The 25273-nt window shown below is 28.4% G+C and overlaps 5 protein-coding genes across 5 annotated transcripts; 2 read left to right on the top strand and 3 right to left on the bottom strand.

Annotated features, from left to right (window-relative positions):
* Positions 1-214: 214 nt before the first annotated feature.
* LOC109596738 (uncharacterized) lies at positions 215-5076 on the bottom strand. Its single transcript, XM_020012318.2, has 14 exons — positions 4958-5076; positions 4661-4902; positions 4277-4609; positions 3328-4219; positions 3097-3275; positions 2809-3039; positions 2403-2753; positions 2064-2346; positions 1780-2009; positions 1399-1725; positions 1206-1340; positions 925-1149; positions 479-868; positions 215-425 (listed from the first exon to the last, which is right to left on the bottom strand). The coding sequence occupies exons 1-14, from the start codon at positions 4971-4973 to the stop codon at positions 270-272; spliced, it is 3990 nt and encodes a 1329-aa protein (XP_019867877.2). The 5' UTR covers positions 4974-5076; the 3' UTR covers positions 215-269.
* A 226-nt stretch (positions 5077-5302) lies between these two features.
* Positions 5303-6806, top strand: LOC109596744 (60S ribosomal protein L7). The gene is made up of 4 exons (XM_020012324.2): positions 5303-5400; positions 5643-5933; positions 6162-6507; positions 6650-6806. The coding sequence occupies exons 1-4, from the start codon at positions 5390-5392 to the stop codon at positions 6758-6760; spliced, it is 759 nt and encodes a 252-aa protein (XP_019867883.1). The 5' UTR covers positions 5303-5389; the 3' UTR covers positions 6761-6806.
* Positions 6807-7441: 635 nt separating this feature from the next.
* On the bottom strand, positions 7442-8601 carry LOC109596760 (nicotinamide riboside kinase 1). The gene has a single exon (XM_020012339.2). It carries the CDS (start codon positions 8252-8254, stop codon positions 7616-7618), a length of 639 nt encoding a protein of 212 aa, XP_019867898.1. The 5' UTR covers positions 8255-8601; the 3' UTR covers positions 7442-7615.
* Positions 8602-8780: 179 nt separating this feature from the next.
* On the top strand, positions 8781-17007 carry LOC109596782 (active breakpoint cluster region-related protein). Its single transcript, XM_020012363.2, has 15 exons — positions 8781-9171; positions 11634-11857; positions 11915-12069; positions 12123-12261; positions 12320-12473; positions 12547-12654; positions 12734-12913; positions 12971-13297; positions 13351-13473; positions 13526-13711; positions 13763-14144; positions 14377-14740; positions 14794-14933; positions 14991-15237; positions 15296-17007. Exons 1-15 carry the CDS (start codon positions 8908-8910, stop codon positions 15498-15500), a joined length of 3198 nt encoding a protein of 1065 aa, XP_019867922.1. The 5' UTR covers positions 8781-8907; the 3' UTR covers positions 15501-17007.
* Positions 17008-17104: 97 nt separating this feature from the next.
* LOC109596749 (E3 ubiquitin-protein ligase ZNRF1) lies at positions 17105-24251 on the bottom strand. The gene is made up of 4 exons (XM_020012329.2): positions 23573-24251; positions 19245-19340; positions 18055-18160; positions 17105-17970 (listed from the first exon to the last, which is right to left on the bottom strand). Exons 1-4 carry the CDS (start codon positions 23940-23942, stop codon positions 17913-17915), a joined length of 630 nt encoding a protein of 209 aa, XP_019867888.2. The 5' UTR covers positions 23943-24251; the 3' UTR covers positions 17105-17912.
* Between the last annotated feature and the right edge of the window lie 1022 nt (positions 24252-25273).

The raw sequence follows: 25273 nt of genomic DNA, 5'->3' as shown, positions 1-25273 counted from the left end.
TGTCTGTGGTATTAATTTTAATTGTGAGAAGATCTCATGCACATAATACATTTTAGTTTTTAATTACATATCCTTTTTTCATGTACAACTTGTCATTTACGTACGAACCATAAGAAAAAATATCCTAGATTTAATTTTTAGTTTAATTAATATGTTAACCTTGTTCTCACCTTCAGTATTTTTGTTTAAATAGGTAAAATGATAACAATAAAACTTTTCATTAAACTTTTATTAAACGTAAAAACTAAACTTAATATGTACATATTTATTTACACTTTCCCTGAAAATTTATAATATTTCTTGTAATGATCATACATAATTTTGAATAATTCGGTGGATGCACTTGATAATACTCTCATTAAGAAAGAAATCGCGTGTTGGTCACACAAAGATATCAAGCTATAGACACAGTTATTCAGATGCACCTAGAACATAAAATGTGTGAAATATTATCTATACAATTTATCTCTTGACATACCTTAACATGAACATATAAAGTAATAGTTTCATACTGCATGAGAATGTCCGCAATCAAATACATAGCCATACGAGTCATATCTTTTTTATTGTCTACTAAAACCTTTGTTAATTTTTCCAATAAGTGGGCACAGTCCGCTAATTTTTTAATTGTTTCGTCACTATCATTTTTGTCTGAATTACTCATGGAGCAAAGATTTCCCATTAATAGTCCATAATGTTGAAGATATGCTGGTAATCTGTCCATCATCAATGGTTTGCGGAATTTAATAAGCGACTCCAAAATCATTATCGTCATTTCATATGACTCAAAGAAATTCTCATTTGTGTTGGAACTTAAAATTGACGGTAATAAGAGCAGCATATCGATCATTGGCTGTGTTAAGAGTAACTATAAAATAATACAAAATAAGATGGAATATAGTACTAAACATTCGCAAACTTTACCTGATTACTTTTCACTAATGTGTTACAAAACTCCACAATAGCATGACAAATAGGAATATTGGTTTTCTTTACTTTTAATACCTCTAATTGAGCCTGGAGTAATGACTCTAAAGTTTCTTGCCAAATTCCTATTTTTAACTGATTGAAGTTACAACCAACAATACCTTCCCAACCCTTTAATTGTTTAATTAGCAGATTATCATCAGAAGCGTTCAGACTTCCCAACTAAAATATATATAAAATTTTATTAAATAACCAATCTCTGAATATATAAAACATACAGTAATATTGAGAAAACCATTTGTGACTTCTGAAAATTTTTCGTTTGAAATTAAACTAAATTCCAAAGAAATGAGTTGAGAATATTCATCATATTGTTCCAAGGAAACATCTAATTGCTTTAACCAATTCCAAACCTGAAATAAATTCAAAATAAGGAAATGTCAGTCAGACGTTAATTTTCCTTGAACTTGCCTTCATTATAAAGTCGTCATCTACACAGTCCAATTTACTTTTGTTGTTTAATATTGTTGCGAACAATAATAGAGATCCCTTAATAGCAGATTTAGTAGAATTATCGAAAGCATATTCTGTTATCACCGGCAATTTAGTCAATAATTGCTTATGCTCATCGTTTGTCTCATTTAACGATAATATGTGTTTTAAAACATGTCCACAGGGTTCTAGTCTTTCGGAATCGACACCTTTCTTTAACACAATTTTTAACATTGTGTTGCATATATTTGTTTTTAATTCATTTGTTAAATTTCGAATTTCATTAGGAAGCTTAACTTTCTTTAACTGCAAACATATACATAAATACATTTATATTATTTAATATTGTAATAAAATTACCTTATAGAAACAATTTAGATAAATCATCGCGCTTTTCAAATAGTTTGGGGTTTCCATATTCGTTATCAATGACGAAACACATTCGCTAAATTGTTTCATGTATTTAACAGAATTATCAATCAACAGTTCAAAAACAGTTTCAAATCTATCAAAATTTTCTATAATGTAAATACATACACTTCTAGGGTCAAATAAAGTTAAAATACCAAATTTAACGTGTTGGAGTAAACCTGAAAGTATTATTTGTTGCAATTTACATATACTAATTAATAAACAATATATACCTATTATAATTGTCTCAATATTCTCTTTTAAAAGCTGATATTCAGCAACATCTTTGTGAACAGCAAAAAAATATATCAAATAAAATTTAAGTATGTTTTCTGAACAACTTATTAAAGAAAATTGTTTTAAGGAACTGATAATCATTAAGGTTTTATCTTCATTTATTCTATAGCTTTGTTTGCTATCAGAGTCTTCTACTGAATTATATTCAGTTTTTGCAAGTTCCACTAGTGAAGAATCAGAGCCTTTCAAAAATGAGTTACCATTAACTTTAGAAAATATCTAAAACATAATATTTATTATGCTCAGTTATGATATTAAATGAGGAAACTAGTTACCTTACAGCTTAAGGGTTGAACCTCCTGCTTTTTTTGTTTTAATGACTTATTCATCCTTTTGACAATCACATAATTTATAGATTTTATTAGTAGCAGACTTTCCATTATGCATTCTTTCTGCATTTTATTTAAAGAATCATATTGATTCAATATATTTTCTGAAAGATTAAGCAAACAGTCTGCACTAAATTTGGGCAGTAGAACTTCTATTGCAAATTGATTCAATACAACACCCTTCCAATTGTCATTAACTGAATCTTCTAAATTGTTTGCTATATTCTGAACAATACTATCATTAAGAGATTCTTCAAATATACTATATGCTTTTAACCTTTGTATAAAAAGTTTTTGCTAAAAAAATACAATTAAATTATTGCTAATAAATATAATCATATAGGGATATTACCATTAACTCTTTGCATGGTTTGTCGCCGAAATTGGTAATACGTTCACTTAAATGGCACCACTGTTTTATATTTAAGTATGTGTGTAAATAGGTGATATTACAGGCTGTATAATTAGTATCCTCTGGTTTGTTCATTATAATATTTTCACTGGGAGAATAGTAATTAATAATTATATGTATTTCTGCCCAATAGTAGGAAATATAGAGGAATGCTCTAACAAGAATTTCATTCTGGAAATAGAAAATAAAAATTAATAAACTGCATATTCTCTAGAAAAATTGACTTACATGCTCTCTGTTTAATAATGTCTTCCCAAAATGTTTCAAGGTAGTTTTCATGTCATTTAAACTGGTAACAAACTTATCAACAACATTCTGTGAAGTGGTATGTTCGGCTATTCTGACACTGCTCAATACACTCCCAATAAGTTTACTCAATATTTCCATATACAACACAAAATTTGCATCTGTAATAATTATGAATAATAATTGAAATAAGGATGGTGGTACTTACCTTACCTGGTTCAGTATTATTCTGTAATTCTTCCACAGCAGAATTCAGATGAAATAGTAATGTTTTAAACAGATTTATTATTTGCCAACTTGCTAAAGTTGTAACACATGTTCCAAAATATTCAGTCACATCTATAGGAAATATTTCATCAACTTTAAGGTTGCTAACATTCAACTTGCACACTTCTTTATCTCCTCTAAAGTTGAGTTCCTCCTTTATAAAGTGTGTACCTTCCAGAACTGCTTTGACAGTGGGAATTAGTTTAGAAATAAAATTTGGAATTCTGTGCAATTTTTCATAAATTTCAAACACAGTGATAAAAAATTTCGCATATGTTCTATTATGTTCAGAATTGTCTGCCAATAAAGAATACTCAATGATAGACTGAATATTGGCTTCAACAATTAAGGGGTCAAGTGATATGGCTTTCTGTAAAATTTTATAAATAGTTTCTGTAGGAGGAGATGCATTCATTATCGCTAATATTATTTTTTGAATAAATGCTGTAAATTTAACATCATTTATCACATGATCCACATTAGTTTTGTTTTCATTTAATACTTCCAACATTGCCAAAAATACATTAAATGTATTATTTGGACTTATCTCTGTTAAGTGCAGTTTTGAAACTTTCTTTAACTCATATAAACTTTTGCAGTCAAAACCAATCATCTCACACAATAATATTAATGACTTATAAATAATATCAAAGTCATTGTAGGCAGTAAAAAGTGCATGAAACACCAACTTAAATAAAGTACTAATTTCCTCAGTATCACTATTAGTTACAAGATGTTTAAATAATGCTTTTGGTATCTCAGTCTCTTCTGTTCTGTCAATATTGAAAAATTTGTTAACATAGGCTTCAAAGTTTTTAAAATTCCGGTAAAAAATACACTAAAATTAAATATTATTAAAAAATAAAATGTAATGTAATGTATCATTCATACTTACATGCTGAACAACTTCAGAAACAGCTTGAAATATTTGTGTCTCATTTTGGGATTTATGAGAGAAATGGACCAATCTTGGCAAACATATAGATAAAAAATGTGAATAAAAAGTTCTTTCAGATGTAATTGTCTTTGGAAAAACAAATTTGCTTTTTATAAACTTACAAAATTGATCTGGGCACTTAATTTTTTTTATAATTGCTACAATATAATGACAGTAAGTTTCTAAATTGGATTTAAAATACTGTTCAAATATCTGTATTTCTAATAATAATGTTGCTAATTCCAAAATGTTGGTCTTTTCATCAGACCTTTTTAAAGCCTTCAATATTAACTAGAAATATTTTCATTAGATGATTATGTAAATAATATATTCTTATTTTACCTGTATTATTTCCTCAATATTGTCATAACAAAGATCATTTCGATTAAGATATTTGAAATGCTCTGATTTCAACCAATTTATAACCAAATTTATGGTATCTACTTTATTATTTTTTAAGGCCCATGTTAATAGAATAACTTCTTTGTGTTGCAGAGGTAAATCAGAAGAATTTAAGGCATTATCAGCAATTTTAATCCTCTTTTTAAGTGGTTCTCCCGTGTCGTCCAAAAAATTTAAAAGTTCTACAAAATAGTCATATTAACAAATAGAAATATATTCTTTTTTGTATTATTTTACCAGTGGATAATGACATGTTTTCAATTCACAATTAAAAACCTGAAAATAAAAAATCACACAGTTTTAACATTAAACACGTGTTGAAGATATACAAAATAAACACATTTTAAAATTGTCAATGTTTGGTTATGTGCATGGAAAATAGGTTATATTATGTAGGTATAAAAGAAATCTACTTCATACGAGTACGCAACAACATAGTAATTGGCTCGTAAAAATATCTTTACATTACGGAATATTATAAATTTATGAGAAAAACTTTATTTGTATTTAATTTAATCAATATTAATTTGTAAATATAAAAATTCAATTCGTTAATTTTAAATTTTTAATTTTTCATGTTGGTAGCCCTGAAGAAAAATAGTCACGTGACCCATGAATTCATCGTAGTGTGTTGGTAGACCGACAAGTTCCTTCTTTCCAAAACTGATAATGGCGCCGACGTAAGTTTCCCGATTTTATAAAAATCTTCAATCATCGGGTGTTTTCTTTTAATTAAAATAATTTTTATCATTAAATATTTTAATCTAGTAGTCCGTGAATAAAATTAGGCATCTTATTTTACGTTACAAACTTATACTTCTGCCATAATTACGAGAGTACAACGTGTTTATGTTTGACATAGACGAACCAAATTCTAAAATTGCTGTAACAATAATGTTTCTAATACAATTTTTATTTTTAGGGTCCAGAAAAAAGAGAAGACGGTCAAGGGACTGCCCGCCGTACCGGAATCAGTCCTTAAGCACCGCAAAAGACGTGAGCAGTCCCGTCAAAAGCGTATTCAATCTGACATCAAGAAAAAGGCTGAACAAATCAAGAAACGTAAGGATATTTTCAAACGTGCCGAACAATATGTAAAAGAATACAGATTGAAGGAACGTGATGAAATCAGGCTGTTCCGTCAAGCTAAAACACTGGGTAACTTCTATGTGCCCCCAGAAGCAAAATTGGCCTTTGTTATCCGTATTAAGGGGTGAGTACTGTTTCACTATTGTCATGTTATTTAGGACATAACCATTGTAATTTGGCTTTTCTGCCAAATTACTTTCCATGATGTCCAAGAGAAATTTGCTTTTTGTTCATGTTTTTGTTGTGATTTTAACATTAACATTGTAAAGGAAGCATACAATTGAAATGTTTACAAACATTTTTTTGTTACATTGTAAGTTTATATTTTAACTTACATTGTTTTTCTTTGTAGTATCAACAAAGTAGCCCCTAAAGTACGTAAAGTACTCAAGCTCTTCAGGCTCTTGCAAATTAACAATGGAGTATTTGTAAAACTCAACAAGGCCACCATCAACATGTTGAGAATTTGTGAGCCATACATTACATGGGGTTACCCTAACCTCAAGTCTGTCAGAGAGCTCATCTACAAGAGAGGATTTGCTAAAGTTAATGGACAGCGTATTCCAATCAGTAGCAATGATATCATTGAAAACAGATTGGGAAAATCTGATGTAATCTGTGTTGAAGATGTAATCCACGAAATTTTCACTGTTGGACCTAACTTCAAACAAGTTTCAAACTTCCTCTGGCCCTTCAAGGTAAGTTATTTTTTTCAATTAAAGTAAAAATGTTACAAATTGGATGACAATAAATTTAATTTTGTTTATTCTTATACATTAGACTATAATAAATGTCTTAATCTGCTGCTAGATTGGTAAATATGTTTATTTTCAATTTTAGCTCAACACCCCAACTGGTGGATGGCGCAAGAAGACCAACCACTATGTAGAAGGTGGTGACTTTGGTAACAGGGAAGACAAAATTAACGAACTTCTCAGAAGGATGGTTTAAATCAGTGTATCTTTGATTACATAAAATATAAATAATAAAAAATTGACCTTTCTTTTTATAAAAATGTTTTTCCCTTAATACCTACCAATATTATTGTCCTTTGATATTTGATTAAAATAGCAAAGAACCATAATTCCTATCAAAAAAATATAATTTGAATAATGACAAAAAATAGTTAATTTTTTAAGAAAAATTGTTAATCTTATTGAAGAATATTCTCCGTAAAATTTTTAAAAATCATATATACAGTAGTGACCAAAAAAAGTACACATCTAATTTAGATGCAATCAAGATATTTTATATGTATTTTTTTTAAATAATTACACTATATTCCACTATTATTTCATTTTACCCCTTCATCAAAATAATTTTTAAGTAAAATAAATGTTGGAGCAATAGCACACATTTTTATTTTTATGATATGTTTAGAGTTTAAACTTTTACTTGGGGCACGACGAAAGTATCGTTCACCATCTCATCCTATTCTATTAAACTTTTGATTCTCCACAAAGTATGCTTCACTAAAATACTGTAAGATAATATATTTTTGTCTTAATTTAAAACTTATGTCAATATTCTTTTTTGATATGGTTTCAGTACTGAAATACATCCTTGAAATTGAAAATTAAATTGATTTTATAAAGAAAATAGTTATTGTAGGAATAAAACTAAATATATTTTTTGATAATAAATATTTTTTATTCTTATTCTTATTATTTTTTGTACAAAATATCCATTGTGCTATATACAAAAACTATTTATAAAATATTCTACATTTATACATTTAAACTTTCTACATTTGTGCAAATTCTTCCTACAGAGATTTAAACATGGAATTTTTCATACAATACCGATCTATAAATGCAAATAATTTAAAATATCCTGTAAAATGTATGCACAAGGATCTTCTGTATGTTCATCAAAGTAAGTCACATCTTTTATTTGTTCTCTAACTTCCTTGAGCTGAGATAAATGCTCTGGCCAAACACATTCTTCAAAATATCCGGGACAATCAGGTGGATCATACACTCTTTGACTTCTTCGTTTCAAGCATTCTTCTTTTGTTAGTAAACAGTAATATTTCAAACTAAACTTATCTAACAATGGTTTAAAATTGAAGATTGAGAAACCTTCTATTATGACAATCTCTGTGTTTGTTTCCTTTAATTTATTGTAAGTCATCTTGTACAAATCTGAATCCAGTGTTATATTCAAATTGGATTTCACCCCCTGAGCTTTTACTACTGTTTTCCCTTTAAGTAAATTTTCAACATCCAAATTCATTCTATCCATATCCAGGCTACTAAGAATATCAAAATTTATGTGGTTCAAGCTTTCTATCCAGGTGTGTCTAGGATCATCAACATCAAGGAAGTAATCGTCCTGCGAAACTATCGTACTAAAGGGCAATATTTTGTTCAGTTTATTTGATATTGTTGTCTTCCCTCCACATGTTACTCCGCATATACCTATGACCAAAACGTTTTGAGACATGGTTTCAAATTGAGATATCTGGAAATTTTTCTTTTAATTAACTTAATGCAATACTCAGGGGAAAGGACATTTAAAGGTGATTAGTTACATTCGGTAACCTCTTGCCCCGAAGGATAACATAGGTTATCCTTCTTTCAACATTTTTGCGCAGACATATTTTTCAGATCGAGTAGTACCAATAGACACCAAAAAGGTACGGCATTATAAACTAAGTCTATCAGCATCCATATCTACATTTTATCATTGTAAGGCTAAGACAATGAAGTTTTTGTTTCTGTTTATTAATCAATATAAAGGGAATTGACGGGATATTTTATCCTGGTTGTTTCCTATTCTGTGTTCTGTATTATGAAATTTAAAATTCTTTATTATAAAATAAAATATAACTTGAAATTTTGTCATAATTACGTGTTTTATAACTTGTTTTGTCATATTTTTAATCAGTTTTCCGAATAAATCCATATCGTATCAGTGAATATGACACTGATTGGCAACACTGTATGTCATAAACATCTAGTTCTCTTTGTTTATGGTTATCCGTCAAATATTCTGTCAGTGAAAGTGGCTGTTGTAAAAATGTTTATTATAGTTTTTTAATCCGAGAAACACGATGGACATTCTACATTGAGATATATCATTATAAATAAGTCAAAATGAGTGTGTTTTGTGATTTCCAACAAGTGTGGCTACAACGGTTTCCGGAAAGTCCTCTTCCAGGAGCATGGGAGGAAGATGTCAGGGCGAACCTGGCGAAACATAAACAAAAAGTTAACTTATTGCGTGAGGAGCTTGAAAAAGAGGAATTTTACGTTGAATATTTGGAAAGATTGTTGAATGATGTTGAGCTGCATAAGAAAAAAGTTGCAAAGGAAGTGATAGATGACTCCACTGATGTCACCTCTGATAACTTATCTAAGGTAAATATTTTTCCTGTAATATATAATTTGTCAATTAGGTGTGTAGTTTATACAAATTTTACAAACTTAAATTAAGATATAAATGAATTATTTGAACCTATTTGTACATATTAACATATTTTTAGATATTATTCCAAAATATTTTTACATTTTTATTAGTTGTATTAAACTAATGTGTAATAGTTCAAACTCTTATTTGATTACTTTTGATATTATCAAGTTGGGTAATATGTTTTAGTATTTATAAAGCAACCAATGTACAATTTTCTATTCAACTTTCCATAAAGGTTTCACCACTGTTGGATGTTGTACTAAGAAATATCTTCATAGAATTATCAATAGAAAATTGTCTGATAGACGTTAAAAGATATTAAATAGAAAGTGTTTGTACATTCATAGTCTAGATAACTGGTGATTATATGGATTTCAGTCCTTTACATATATAAGTAGAAATGTCACAGTTTAAATTCAAATAAATGAGTATAAACCTAACTATTAGTCACACTTGAAAATATTATCTCAACTTTATATGTAATGTTAATTTGGAATGTGTATCTTTCGACTAATTGGATATCTCTTGATATATGATATTATTAATATGTCCAATACACACGTAAATATTGGAAGGTCTACTCCATCAAGAAGAAAATTATATGAAATATTGATGATTATATTATTATTATTAAGTAACATATTTCTTTACAATATTTTATATTGTTTAAATAATCAGTTTGCTAGTAATCAACACTATTTAGATACTACACTTTACATCCAACAGGTTGTATAAATGTAAATATATTTTTTCGAAACTGTCATAGCTATGCTAATATAAAAATTATTTGCGGTTGTCTGATATGTTTAGTCTGGTTTATACGTCATATTGCACATCCTATGCACACTATTTGCAATGGTTCAACAATTTTTTATATAGTTTTGTACCTTGCAAAAAGTTTCCACCTAATTTTTCAAATACTTCGATAAATTGTTTAAATTAATTTAGAAAATCCTACTTTTTCCAAAAGAAAAATCCAATTATATTCATTATTCATTAGATTAGGGGCTTACATTAATGCATAATTGAAATATATAAAAATCTATTTATGATATATTAGAATTATATAGTCGTAGGCAGAGAAATATCAAAAAATTTAAATTTAAACATTTTATTTCATAAAATGATTTAATTAAAAATTTGTCCAGTAAGTATATAAATTATATATTTCAATATTGTAAAGTTTTTTTTTTTGCTTTTTTTGTCACAGATCTTGAAACAAACGGAGACATTAGTTTAAACGCACATATTAGTTTGATTTGGTTGAACAAAGAAATAGATAGCACATTCAAATATATTCACATTTTGTGGCAGTATTTAACAATATTCTTAATAGAATGACTTTATTCTTTAATTCATTAACATGAAAAATCAATGTATGAATATTGCTAAAAATTTAAGGTGAAAAATGGTTATAATGTTATTCACAAATATGAATCAACACACTCATTTCAAAAATTGTATAATTATTATTATAATAACAAAAATCAACTTCTTTTATAGACAGACAAATTAGAAGAATCAATAAACGAAATCCTTTCTTGTCTAAAAGACGAATAACAAATGAATTAATTGAGTCATACATTATCAGTGTGTATAGTAAAGCAATGAAACGTTAAGTGAATGAACAAAACTAGCAAATATGTATTCCAGTATAGAAACTCTTAGTATAAAAAAGAATATTTGAACAAGATTAAAGTTTTGCACAAAAATATATTATCCTCCACAATTTTCTTGGTTTGGAATAGTACCATTACAGGAAAGTATTGATTTATTGAGATACCATCATAGATGTAATGACCCGAAACATGCGCCAAAGTTGTTCAAAATTGAATAAAAAAAAATGATGTTTCCCGATTGACCAGCCTAATATCTGGAGCTAAATCCTAAAACTTGTTGAACGACATGAAGTCTCGATTAAAACAATTATGGTTATTAATTGAAAAGTCATCGAATTTAATTTGAAACGATCCGAAATCTTTTTAAATCTATCTCACCGTTTGCGGTTTGCGGTTATAACAAACAAAATATTAACAATTTTCCTTAAGTTATGTTCAAATTATTTAATAAATATATATTTCTGAATCCAACCACAGATTTAATTTAAATAGAAATTATTTTGATTTTAGTACAAAATAAATAATTGTATCAAGAATATAGTGTAATTATTTTAAATAATCCAAAAAATATCATGATTGTTTATAGGTGCACATTTCCAATGACTATTTCATTGTCTCCGACTGTGTGTACGGGTCTCTAGTAGTCAATTCAGAAGTATATGCCCAATACTTCAGTTGAAATTTTAAATTTTAAAAATTTAATTTATTTGATTTGAAAAAGTGACAAATTAACGTTTAAAAGTGTTCTCTTTACTCGTATTTGTTATTTGATTTTGTAACTTTCTCACCAGACCGAAGTGACAGCAACGCCTCCAACCACTCCGGCAAACAAGGAGGACACCGAGGTGTTCTCCGCAAACATGTGCGTGAACGAGATTTCCAGTCAGCTCAATTCGTCGTATGTCGAAAAGGCAGATGCAGCTGCACCGGAACCCGACCCCGAACCATTCGTGACCGTCATAGAGGTCAACGACGTAAAGCAACCGGCAGCTTCACCTGCCAAGCTACCACCCAAGTAAGTGTATTAAATAATAAAATTTCCGACAATTTATTAATTTTTATTGTCATTTAGGTTACCAGCCAGACCTGAATCATTAAAAAATCTGACTAAAGAAAAGACAAGATCCAGTAACAGCGACTCGATCTCATCATCTTCAGAGCTATTGAACATTGACGAACCGTATTACGATATGGTTGCTCCGGAAGATGAAGAAACTGTTATTAGGAGTGAGATTTAATTGTAGTCGGGATTTAATCATTACTATAATTTATACTTTTAGGTAATCATTCCAGCATCGAAAACGTGTTCAGTACCTCCAGTACTCTGCCCTTGGGTTCCAAACGAGAATCGACTCAAACATTGCAGGAGCCTCAATCGCCTGGAACTTCAAATTATGTTAATATCGAATATTTTATACAGTAAGTAACTCAGTAAAAGAAATACATAGCTTGTATTTTAATTTCGCTCAAATAATAGGTCTACAAAGAAAAATGGCAACAGTCACAGTAGCAGTGAGGATGAGCATGATGAGCCAACTGAATTTAGACATAATAATGCTGACAACATATCTTATGCAAGTTCTGGATCATTGGAGTCCATGACTCCATCAACCAAGAGGAAGTTTAGTACTGTAAGTAAATATCATATTTAATAATTTAATTTTTTAATATTTCTGTACAATTTATGTTGATTTTTATTTCCAGGAATTAGATATCAAAGAGGCTGAAAAATTATCAATGTACAAGTCCATTATTCATAACATTATCGACAGTGAAACCAACTACGTCGAATGGTTGAATGTTTTATTAACAGTAAGTATAGGTATTTTTGAAGTATTATGAACTGAAATGTTTTTTATAAGAATAATCAAATTAAATGTTTTATTTTCAGTACATGAAAGCAATAAAGGCAACTCTTACCACATCCCAACCTATTGCAACTCAAAAGGAGCTGGAAACGATTTTTTATAAGATTCCAGAACTGTATGAGTTGCATAAAAATTTCTTAGACGCTCTTGTTAAACACAGTAAGAAGTGGGACACCCGCATTGGCGTCGTGTTCAAAAATATGGTAATATTAAATAGTTGACATTACATATTAATTACTAATAACTCTCATTTTGTATAGGCTGCGCACTTAGATTTGTACGGAGCTTTTCTTAGCAACTACGGCCAAGCATTGGACACTGTTACCAAATGTAGTGAAGCAAACAGTCAGTTTTCCGGAATAAGCAAAAATATCACATGCAAACAATTATCTGAACAACCTATTACACTTGAAAATCTTTTACACAGGCCAGTGGCCAGAATGCAAACGAACGGTTTGGTTTTACATGATCTAATTAAATGCATTCCTAAAACACATCCTGATTACAACAGCCTCAATGAGGCGTTGGTGAATACCCAAGCATTTCTGGATCAATTTAATATGATTCAAACGAAAATGATGTTTAAGGTATTAAATATTTGATGGGTTTTAAATTGTGTTTACGTGTATTGTTTTTTCAGACAAGCGACAGAGCACAAAGAAGATTGGTAAAAAATTCATTTATAGTCGAGTTCGCTGATAACTCAAGGAAATTGAGACATTTGTTTTTATTTAATGACGTAATTGCTTGTGCAAAATATAAGGTATGTTAACCTATTACTCAATATAATAAGGTGCTTTAATAATCTGTTTTAGTCTGCATCCGGCCAAAAATATACTTTTGAATTAAAATGGTTTATTCCCGTAGAGGACATAATGATTTTAGATGAGACGACTGCCAATTCATATGAAACTGCCGCATCTCAAATAGTTACTTTAAAGTCTCAGGCATCAAATGTTAGAGATCAGTTACGGAACGAGGAGAAACAGGCAGAAGAAAAGGTAAGGCAATAAAATAATATATTACAAAACTAATTAAAAATTAATTTTTAGAAATCGAGAATATCTCGTGGACACGACAAGTACCGCAAAAGACTGCTTGAATTAGAAAGCCAGTTGGTGTTGGTGTCGCCCAATCTGGTGTTCCGCATCAGAAACAAACAGAATAATAAACCGTACATGTTCTTCCTGTCTTCGGATTTCGAAAGGACGCAGTGGATCGAAGCAATACAAACACTGCAACGTACTGGGCAACCACCCACACACGATAAGCATTTCACCATGTTCGAATTGCAGACGTGGATCACCGCATGCCGGACGTATCTGAAGACAAACATGGGCTCATACCTGCTGCGGAATGCGCAGGACGAAAGTCTTTTGGTTGGCGATTTAAATCTTCACATCTATGATCTGAGAGGAGTCGAATTCCCTTCCGGTAAATTTTTGGAGATATATTACTGGTCATAATTATAAGTTTTTAAAATGTAGTAGATTGAATGTCAATATATACAAGATGCTTCTAAAATAGGTGATATATTCAGGTATCCTTCATTATTAGACGTGCTTTTCATGCTCCCAAATTTTGACCACCTCTATCTAATGTAGAGAATATAAAAAAAATTATTTTATTTGATAGATTATTTATTGTACGTCCATTTGCTTTACAGATTTGTATGTGTGTGCTGAAGTCGATTTTTATGGACACTTCTTCCAAAAGGCCCGCACTAAAACCGTGTTCAAATCGACATCACCAATCTGGAACGAAAACTTCATCATTGACCTGGAAGGCTGCGAAAATTTACGGATATTAATTTACAGAGACGGCGAAAATGCGACTCTGTTTGGTAAACACACGCAAAAGTTAAGCAGGAGCTGGTTAAGCGAGAAGGAACTCAAAGACAAATCGCTGTTTATAAACGGATGTTATTTGAGAATTGGTTTGAAATTTAGTCCGTGCGAAGTCAGTCTCCGGAGAGTACCGGCTGGTAAAGTTGGTTCTTTGTTTGGTGAGAAGATTCAAGTGGTTTGCAGGTATGTCAGCGTGTGCATATCATTAATCCAGTTTTACAAATTAATATTTATAGGAGACAGAAACGAGATATTCCGTTTATCATTACCGCCTGTATTAGGGAAGTTGAGCGACGAGGTATGTCAGAAATTGGAATCTACCGAGTTTCCGGATCTGCGACCGATATATCAAAATTGAAGAAATCATTTGAAACAAGTAAGTCTTGGTTTTCAATAAGTAATTTCTACAATTTGTTAATAATTCCAATTGCAGATTCGTATGAGGCAGAACAATTGCTTAAGGAGGTAGACATCCATTCAGTTACAGGCATTTTAAAATTGTACCTTCGAGAATTGCCAGAAGCACTTTTCACAGACCAATTGTATCCACAACTTCTTGAAGCATTCAACCAAAGCAATGGAAACTTAAAGAGAAGAACTGATTTACTCAAAGCATGTTTCAAACAACTACCACCTCAAAATCATGCTACAATCAATTACATTTTAGATCATCTTATCAAGTAAGTTTATATTTTGGATTTGTTAATGGGCAAATAATTAATTCATAATTTTTTACAGGATTCATCAACATGAAAGCGAGAACAAAATGTCATTGCATAATTTGGCGACAGTATTCGGTCCCACGTTATTAAGGCCGGCGATGAAACAAGACTTAAAACAAAAAGATTTACTGGCGGCTGGGACAGTAGATGTAATGGCCCAGGCAGGTATTCTATATTGCTATTTGCAAGATCTGAACAGTCCAACCAAAATTTGTAGCTGAGGCACAAAAACAAGTACACCAAATTTTATTATTTTATATTTGTACTATGTATGGCTGTAACTATGTTCTGTACAAACACAAAATGTATATACCTAATTTATGAAATACTATGTAATGAGGGGGCATTTTATACTATTGAAAACTATTTGAATAATTAATTACTTAAATGTTGGTTACTTTTTTATGGTTTTATATTGTTTATATTTTATTAGTGTCGCGAACAAATATAAATTTATCTTAAGTTTAACACGTTTATTAATAACTCTCAATCAGTCTGATCAAATTGATATTTTTTAGCTTATTTGAAACTAATCTTCAGACCAACATGAAAAGTAACTGATGCTCAATGCTTAAATAAGACTTAATTAACAACGAAAATGGGAAACCCTGTAAAATGTGTGTAGCTTATTGCATTCACTGGTTTAACTGAATGATGCAGTAATGTAATATCAGAAAAATGTAAAAATGGTATTCATATTGTTCATTTTGTTGAGATCTTCGTGTTTTCTAACAATGGATATGACAGTGTTTAAAATACACAACACAAAAAATGAATCTAAAATATTATTGTTGAGGTCTTGATAAATATTTATTAGCATAATAGTTTGAACTGTATGATATTCAAAACAATATTAATTATTCATTGTTACAAATAATTAACATTAGATACTATACCTGTAAGAGACCAAAAATTCTAAATTAATATAATGAATATTTTTAGTCTGTGCCTTTTAAAGTTCAAAGAAGACTGACCTTTTGATGTGACTATACCGTGACTGTTCTTTCATTATATTTATAAAAAAAAGTATTTGTATCTAATGTTGTTAAGCCAAATAAAAATCAGGATTTTATCCCTCTAGTCACTTTTGAAGTAAAATTTCAATGCTGCAGTAGTTAAACTACACATTGTGATATGAATTAATAAAATGCCCTCACATTTAACATTATGACTTAAGGCATTAGTACCTACTTTAGTATGAAAACATGTAAACATTAATATTTAGTTTACTAAAGCATATGTATTTAAAATAGTAACATACAAATGAAAGAAATATGTGCTTATTTTTCCAAAATAGTATTACATTAGTATTTGTATAAGATTGCCGCTAAAAAGAACCAGACACTTATTTTACCATTGTTGTTTAGCAAATTGAGTATGTGATTCAAAATTTAATTAAATCTCAAACATATTTATACTACTTTAATCTTTAAAATGTTCATTATTATTAAGTGGAACACACTGCATGATGGATTAGGCATCAAAGTATGTAGTTGTTATAATTTGCCAAAAATTAAAGCATGGAGTCTCATTCTTGGGAATTATATATTGGATGGTGGCTGTATATTTAAAGTGATTGGTCAATTTTTGGTTTAAGATTTGTCTTTTGTAGAGAAGGCGTGCATGTATTTATGATTTAGCATTAAGGATAATGTGACCTTAGTAAATTTATATTTTATATACATTTGTAACTAGTTGCAATAAAGGATATTTGTCATATAAACCATATCTGATATTTTTATTTCTAAAAATAATTGGTAAGTATTTACGAAGGAACGATTACGTTACAACTTTAAGCAACATATGCATATTTAATAAAACACTATTTGAAAATTGTATTTATTAACTACAATACTACACCTTATAGTTATAATCAAATTATGGCACTTCTATAAATTAAGAAGTTCTAGATAGAGGATATAAAAATAACATAGAAAAACAATCTACTTATAATCATGTTCTAATTGTCAATAAAAACTATTATCTGACAAAACATAGGTAACAACTTATATTATTTTTACGGTAATTTGCAATTAGCACCTTATATTTAATCACATTAACAAAATGTCTTTGGTTGGTTTCATTTTTTCACATAACTTTTATATCATTAAGTATACAACAATAAATTCTGACATTTATAATAAATTCTTTAGACGACAAATAAAACATGGGTGTAGTTTAAACAATTGAAAAAGGATACCCTAAATCTTGATTCTATAGCCAAAAGCAATTTTCAATGAATTTAAAATATTATATATGAAAGTATCAAAAATATTTCTTTAGTAAAACAAATTCTTTCTAATGATTATATTATTTCAAATTGTATATGCAAACATAAAAATATTGTATAATGTTTTTGTTGAATGTTGGATATTTTAAAAGGCATCAGACAAAAGTAAAATTATTGATATGTGTAAACTTAGATTAATTTTTTCTCTATTATCCAGTGCATCCTTATTGTAACAAATTAAATAAACTCAAACCCATCGCAGATAATTTGAAAAATGTTTTAATATTGGGAAAAATAACTACATACGTAAATTTATTCCCTATAGATTTACATGTTTCGGTATTATAAGTTCTTATAATCATCAATATATACATATGTACAAATTTAAATTTAAACAATTATGCTAGTCCCCAGGATGTTCAGGACAAGATCTATTTATTTCAAACCATTGATCTATACACCTGTAACAAAATAAAACAATAAAATCAGATGAGGTAGGTATAATATTTGGTAGTTGATATTTAAAACTGTTGCTTCCTACTTACGTTTTGTGGTATATGCATAGGCAAGGTAGGCGAGCAATAATATCACCTTGACTTAGTTCTTCTAAACAAATTACACATTCTCCCTTATCATCAGTCAAAACGTCTTCTGCAATAAAAATACATACTATTAAATTGAACTTTATCAAAAACTAAATAATACAGATAATAGTTCAACAGTTCACTAGTGGAAAGTGGAAATTACATTATTTAATAACATCATAATTACTTGATTTTGCTACAATGTGTAAGCGAAAATATAACAAAGTCATTCAAAAATTTGTGGGCATATAGAAATATGAAAAAGAAATTATTTAATTTATTAAGGCTTCCATATGACTTTATTAGTCTGTTATATTTGCCTTAAATTTATAATGTTAAAAAATAAAAAATAACCAATTACATTTTAAAAAATTCTAAAAATAACTTAAAAAACTAAAAACCTAACCTCTTAAATTTTTATTATTTAAATTTATAAAAAAAAATTATTTGAAATTTTTAAAATGAAAACAATTTTAAAAAAAGTAAACTTGTTAATTTAAGATTAAAAAATTTGAAATATTAAGCTTTTAAAAATAAAAATAACCATTTCAATTAAAAATAATAATAAAATTATTAAACAATTAAAATTAAGAGTAAAATTGTTATTCTAAAATGATTAAGCCTAAAAAATTTAAAATAAACGATTAAATTAAAAATAAATAATAATAAAATAAATAATATTATATAATTTTTCTCTCTTAGATTAGATTCCCAGATTTAATTAATTTCTGTTAAAAATATATAAAAAAATGTCACGATTCACATGACGATAACGTCATTTTTGATTATGTGTATATGAAAATAGCTCGACATAATACTAACATTAGTCATGCACTCTCATAATTTACTATACAATAATAAATAATACAGAATCGATTGTTTTTTATAAAAAATGTATTTCTAATTTTGTGTAACATCGAATAATTTTACTGCAGAGATGCATATTATCACATTTAATAGCAAAACTCAATTTTTCATAATATAATCTATTATTCGAGTCTAACAAATGAGATTGGAAAACTGATGAATAGAATTCGAATAATATTTCAAATAGCTTTAAATAAACTAACAAATCAACTTTTTCCACCACAAACGTTAAATAAACTGTAAATAAGAAAACACGTGTTGAATTATTTTATAAACATACGTACCGTTGTAGGAAAGCCGTGGTTTGGTTAGGCACATTACTAGGTGACATTCAATATCATCAGGAATTACAAATTTGCTGCAGACTGGGCATTTTATACCTATAAAAAACAGTTTTATTAAAATATATTCGAAAATTAAATTGCTATCCATCATTACAAATTTTAAATGACTTAGCTAATACTTAAAAATCATTAACTATTCAATATCAATTACAAGCTGACATTTCTAAAACTTATAATTTTAAAATATCAGATGTAGTAATATTTTATGAAATAAATCGATGCAAAATGTAGTTTCAAAAGTTCATATACAAAATCAAATTTATTGTTTAAATGATTATGTATAAATATTTTTATGTCAAACAACAAACGGTGCTTATTTTATGATAATGATGTGACTTTTGAATAAACATGTATTCTCACGTATTAACAATAAATAATAATTAATAACTAATTAAGTGGAGATAAATATATATTTTTAATGTGTTTTTAATTTCTTATTACATAGATATATGTGCTTTAAATACGAACACAACAAAAGACATTTTATGCATTCAGAGACGAGACATTTTTTGAAAACAAACAACATATTATTTCATTGGTTACAAGTCTTAATCCATGGAACACACAAAGTAGGATCATAAAATTTTGTGCAAATTGGATTTTTTGTACACGCAAGTTAACGATAAATTACCATAAACAACGTGATGAAATCGATTATTGGTATCGGCCTCCTCATCTGGAACACACGAACCTACTACAACCCCCATATCATAGTACTAAATTCTAATGCTGTATTAAAACGATTTTCGTTCCTAGTACTATTTATTTCCAATTTGAAATTTTTTTATGGTTAATTGTACGAGCAGAGTCCAGGACATAATCGTTTTTGGACTTGATGATTATATTGTACTGGAGTGTCACGTACATCAAAGTGAACTATTTTCTTTCTGCATGCGCCGATGAATTGACAAATTCATTTGCCTATAGCAACAATAACTGTTTATCGGGAGTCGTTGACAACAAACTTCGGAAGTAATTCTATCGATCTTTATTTCAACCTTGACATCGACAGGGACCTTGCTAACCTTTACCTCAACTTTATGATTGCATTCAAATATGATTGTTTTGTTACATTTTTATTTTCACCTTCAACAAAATCAGATTTTATTTATCCGTAACATTTATTAGACATTGCCAGCATGATTTGATGTAACGGCGGATCATACTAATCGATTGACTTTTCTCAATATCAATACCCTGATCGAACAGCAGCAATGTAACTTACCTGTTGGATTGTGACCAATTTCCATCCTGCATCACTTACTTGCTGCGTGTACTGACATAAACAACTAAAAGAAGAAGTTATTTTCGGAAACCAACTATAAATATCTTTTGAAAATATAATGTTATAATTTTTTGTGTAGTAATAAATAAAACACAAACCAGAATGGTTTTTGTTTTAATAAAAAGTAATCCGTGTATTTCTCCCATTCTCAGGAAAACTCGTGACATATACAAGACACAGGGTCAAATTCAGTTAAGATTCATACCACATGGGCTATAAAAAAAGGATGGCGCCGCGCCGGTTAGCGACAAAACTTGAGAAAAATCCATATTTGTTTCTCTGTTTGTGAGAAACTATACCGACCAATTTTATGTATATTTCGAATGTATTGTCACAAAAAATTAATTAGCAAATTCAAAGGACCAACTAATTAAAGACTAGTTTCTGATTCAAATTTCCTATTCTGGTTTAGTAAAGTTTCATAACAATGGTTCAAATATTAAAATTTAATAACTTTGAATTATTAATAAGGTTTTAAATTAATTATCATAAAATTAGCTTTGTATACATATTAGGTATACATAAAGTATGTTTTAATCACATAATTTAATCGATTTCTGTGCCGTAAAAGTTATTATATGCGTCTTTTCTATCCCTAGAAATCGATACAGATTAAAATAGATAAAGATTACCTTTTAATCTGTTATCATCTAAATGTGAGTAATTCTTTAAACTAATAAATACAAGATTAAATGCGTAGAAGAAAATGTAATACATATGAACAATTTGCCTATTTATTCGATATAAGTATATTGTGAATATTGTACAAAGATTATTTGTAGAATATTCTTTTTTTCCTACTTTTTCAATTTTATAATTTAAAATTATTTGCTTCTTTCCTATTTTTAATATTGAATGTAAATATAAAAATTAAATTTTAATAATATATATCAATATATTATTATTATCTAAGTCTCTTTTTTGCTAAATATAAATATATTTTTTTAATTAAGATTTTAAATTTTATTACAGATTATAGTTTATAAATCTTCAAATCAAATTTCTAATTTAAAATTACTTCCCGACTCAGAGTTGAATGTAAAAATAAAATACTAAGATTAGTTTGTAACCTGTTATTATCTAAAAGTCTCTTTCTTTGTACAGGTTTGCTAAATGCTTTTAATTTTTTTGTTCAATATAATTTATTTGTAGTTTACATAATTTTAAAATTATTTGCATCTTTCCTATTCAATGTAAAAATGAAAATAAAGATTAATGTTATTACTTGAAAGTCTCCTTCTTTGTAAAGGTAAATGTTTTTCTCTAATTAATATAATTTATATGTATTTTAGATAATTTTAACAATTGTAAAGGTCTTTAGTTAGAATATATACTAAAAATGAACTTTCCAGCATTAAAATTGGTGACTGTCAAAATTTTTCTGGAAAAAACAAATAAAAAATAATTATACGTAGTTTAGATATTTTTTTCATTTCAAGTAGATATTTTTATTTTTCAGAAATTACCTTCCACCTTTTACAGTTCTTGGATAATGTAAAAAATAATAAGTTTTTCGATAATTATTTAAATTCAAGAGCAAAGTAATTAAAGATTATAATTGGCGTGTTATTATGATAATTCATTTTAGATAAATATCTACAAATTTATATTTTTTGTTCTATACTAAAATATATATTTTTTGTTACAGTTTATCAAATGTTTTTAATTTTTTGCTTAACTCAATATGATATCTAAGGACTTTTGAAAGTCTCAACAATTTTTTAAAATAAAATTTTAAGATTATCAATGTTTTCCAGTTTTTTTGTTTATTTACATATTTTTTTCTCTTGCTTATTTTCTTGAATATAATTTATATGTAGTAGTAAAAAATTTCAAGTAGATATTATTTTTCAGGAATTATTTTCCACTTTTTATTAAATATTTCCAAAAGTCTTAAATTTTAACAATAGTAGCGTTTAACTCATTTACAAATATATTATCTACAGGTTTCAAAAAGTTTTTAAAATACAATACAATTTTCTCCAAGTCGTAAAATACGATGATTCAAAGTTTTTGTTGTTAAAACAATAGAAAAATTAAAATATCGATGTAAATTTTGACAATGTATTCTTTATTGAAAATTAATTGTAAAAATTTCCATAGAATTACTTTAAAAGTTATCTAAAGCAAGTTAACAACTATTTCTGGAGTGCTTGTAAGTTGCAAAGGAGTTGATAAATTGATTTAAATAATTTTTAGATTTAAAGAGTTACATTATAAAATTTCAAGTTCAAGAAAATTGAAGATCACAGTAATTATAAAAGTGATTATTACATTTAATTTACATCTATACTATATTCTATTTTCTGTTACTGTTTATCAATTACTTTTTATTCTTTGTTTTACTCAATATGATATCCAAGTACTTTTGAAAATCTCAATAATTTTTTAAATTAAAATTATCAATATATTTCTGAGTTTTCTTTCTAATATTTAAATCATTCTTTGTTTTGTTCAATATAATTTATGTGTAGTTCAGATGTTATTTTTTTATTTTTCATGAATTATTTTTCACGTGTCATTAAATATTTCTTACAGTCTTAACTGAAGACTTTTATAAATTTATTATTTACAGGGTACAAAAAATATTTCGTTTTTAAACTAAAAGCCAATTTTCTTCTCAATAGTAAAATATAAAGAACCAATGTTTTTATGATTGTTAAACAGCGGAAAAACATACAATTTCGCTGTAAATTTTAACTTCTTTTCTCTTTACAATATAGTCTTTGTTGAAAGCTGATTGTAAAAAGTTCCAAAGAATTACTTTAAAAGTTGTCTGAAGTGCTTAAGAGTTGCAAGAAAGTTGTTAAGTTCGTCCTAACCTCAAACAGTTCAAAAACTTTAGGCGTACATTCTTAAAACACAAATTGCGTATAAATATTGTGTGCAAACAAGACAGCCGTTCCCACGATAAGATAGTAATCGCAACAAAACGAATCGTTGAAACGCAAAGACGGGCGCGTCAATATTCGCAATAACTCACCATTCAAAGACCATATATGCGACGGCAAGGAATGGGCGGCGTAGACGCGCCCCAGGGCAATATTAGCTGCATTTGATGCGATCACGGTGCCGGGTTCTTCGGTTGAACTGCTGTCCGTTTCGGGGCTGGCACCTGTGGAAACGTCAAAACTGGCCCCGGCGGCCGGTATGGCAATCGTTTCGTGACTAGTGTGCAGATCCGGCACGCTGGATAATGAACGGGCCCTCTGTCTGTCGCTGGACATGTCCATGCCCAAAGATCGCATAAAGCGAAAACCGGGGGCCGTCACGACTTCGGAGCTACTGCTGCTGGAGAAGGCCCGCGTTCTTGGGCTCTGCGTGCCGTTCGCTGTACTCGGTTTCGCACCCATGACTTAGCACTTATAACTCATACTCTGGGTATTTTAAAACAATTAAATAACATATTTGTTTAATAAGTCTGGCTGGTCATAAATTATCTAAGTAAATTACGGCGAATTTGACAGAACACATTTCGAAAGCTTACAAGTTTTAAACGGACACTGTGAACGGGTTACTAAACTAATTCAAACAGTACGCACACCGTAACACTGGAAACATATAAAGACTGTGCATTATATGTTAGCACATTGATAAAGGCCGATATTATTTTAGACTTACAAAGGCCATGTTATTTTTGACTTTTCGAAGTCTCTCCAATAGATGTCGGGCCGAGATGTCAGGAACTCTAGAACCTATATCGTATCTTATCTCATAACAACAACAAATGTAAATATAATCTTATTGTTGTTTGTACTCTATTTACGGAAACTTACTGAAAACTTGGATGCAGATTTAAAAGTGATTGTATATCAATTAGTTGCATAGAAATAATATAATATGTGCTAATTGTATGATAGGCACCCCACATTACATTCATCTCAATATTTATTTTTACATTAACGGTAATAAATTAATAATACAAAATATTTATAAATATAAATATATTAAAAATCTTTTCAATATTGTTGAATAGGCAGATTATCTATAATTAACAATAATAAATATATTTATGAAAATATAAACTAATTTATTTATAAATTTTATGAATAAAAAAGAAGAGTCACGAAAAGTTTAGTATATTATTTAAACCAGTTAACATTCAAATAGGGCAATACGCAGTTTTTTATGAATTCAGCTCATTAAATGGAAATACATTAGGAAGCGGGACACTCTCTTAAAATTTTATTCTTTTATATCCAATTTCAACAACTTTAATCATGTTGAAACTCTCTGTAAAATCCGATCTAAATCCAATTGAAAACTTATAGAATGTCAATATATTAAAAATGATTAAAACATAAAAAGCATTAAATTTATGAATGAATTGTAGTTTTAAAATTGAATTTAGTTTCAAACGATCCTTGGATATCCCACTGATACAATTTAAGTAAAAATTATTTTGATTTAGATACAAAATGAATATTTGTAAAAGAATATATTATTGTATGTGTAATTATTTTAAGTAAAAAATATATTGATTGATTGCAATTAATAATAAGAGGTACGCTGGCCATCATTGTTTATATATAATTTTTATAAATAATTAAAAAAAACACATTTTAATTATATTAATAGATAGATGTAAACCAGAGAGAAGAGACCTGTAAACTAATATTTCGCTGGGCCAATTTCTGATATTTTTTGAACACGTAGGCAACAGTGCAAATATCAATAAAGAGCC

This window comes from Aethina tumida, chromosome 2 (genome assembly GCF_024364675.1).
Source record: "Aethina tumida isolate Nest 87 chromosome 2, icAetTumi1.1, whole genome shotgun sequence".
Lineage (NCBI taxonomy): Eukaryota > Metazoa > Arthropoda > Insecta > Coleoptera > Nitidulidae > Aethina > Aethina tumida.
This window is presented reverse-complemented; position numbering and strand designations above follow the sequence as displayed.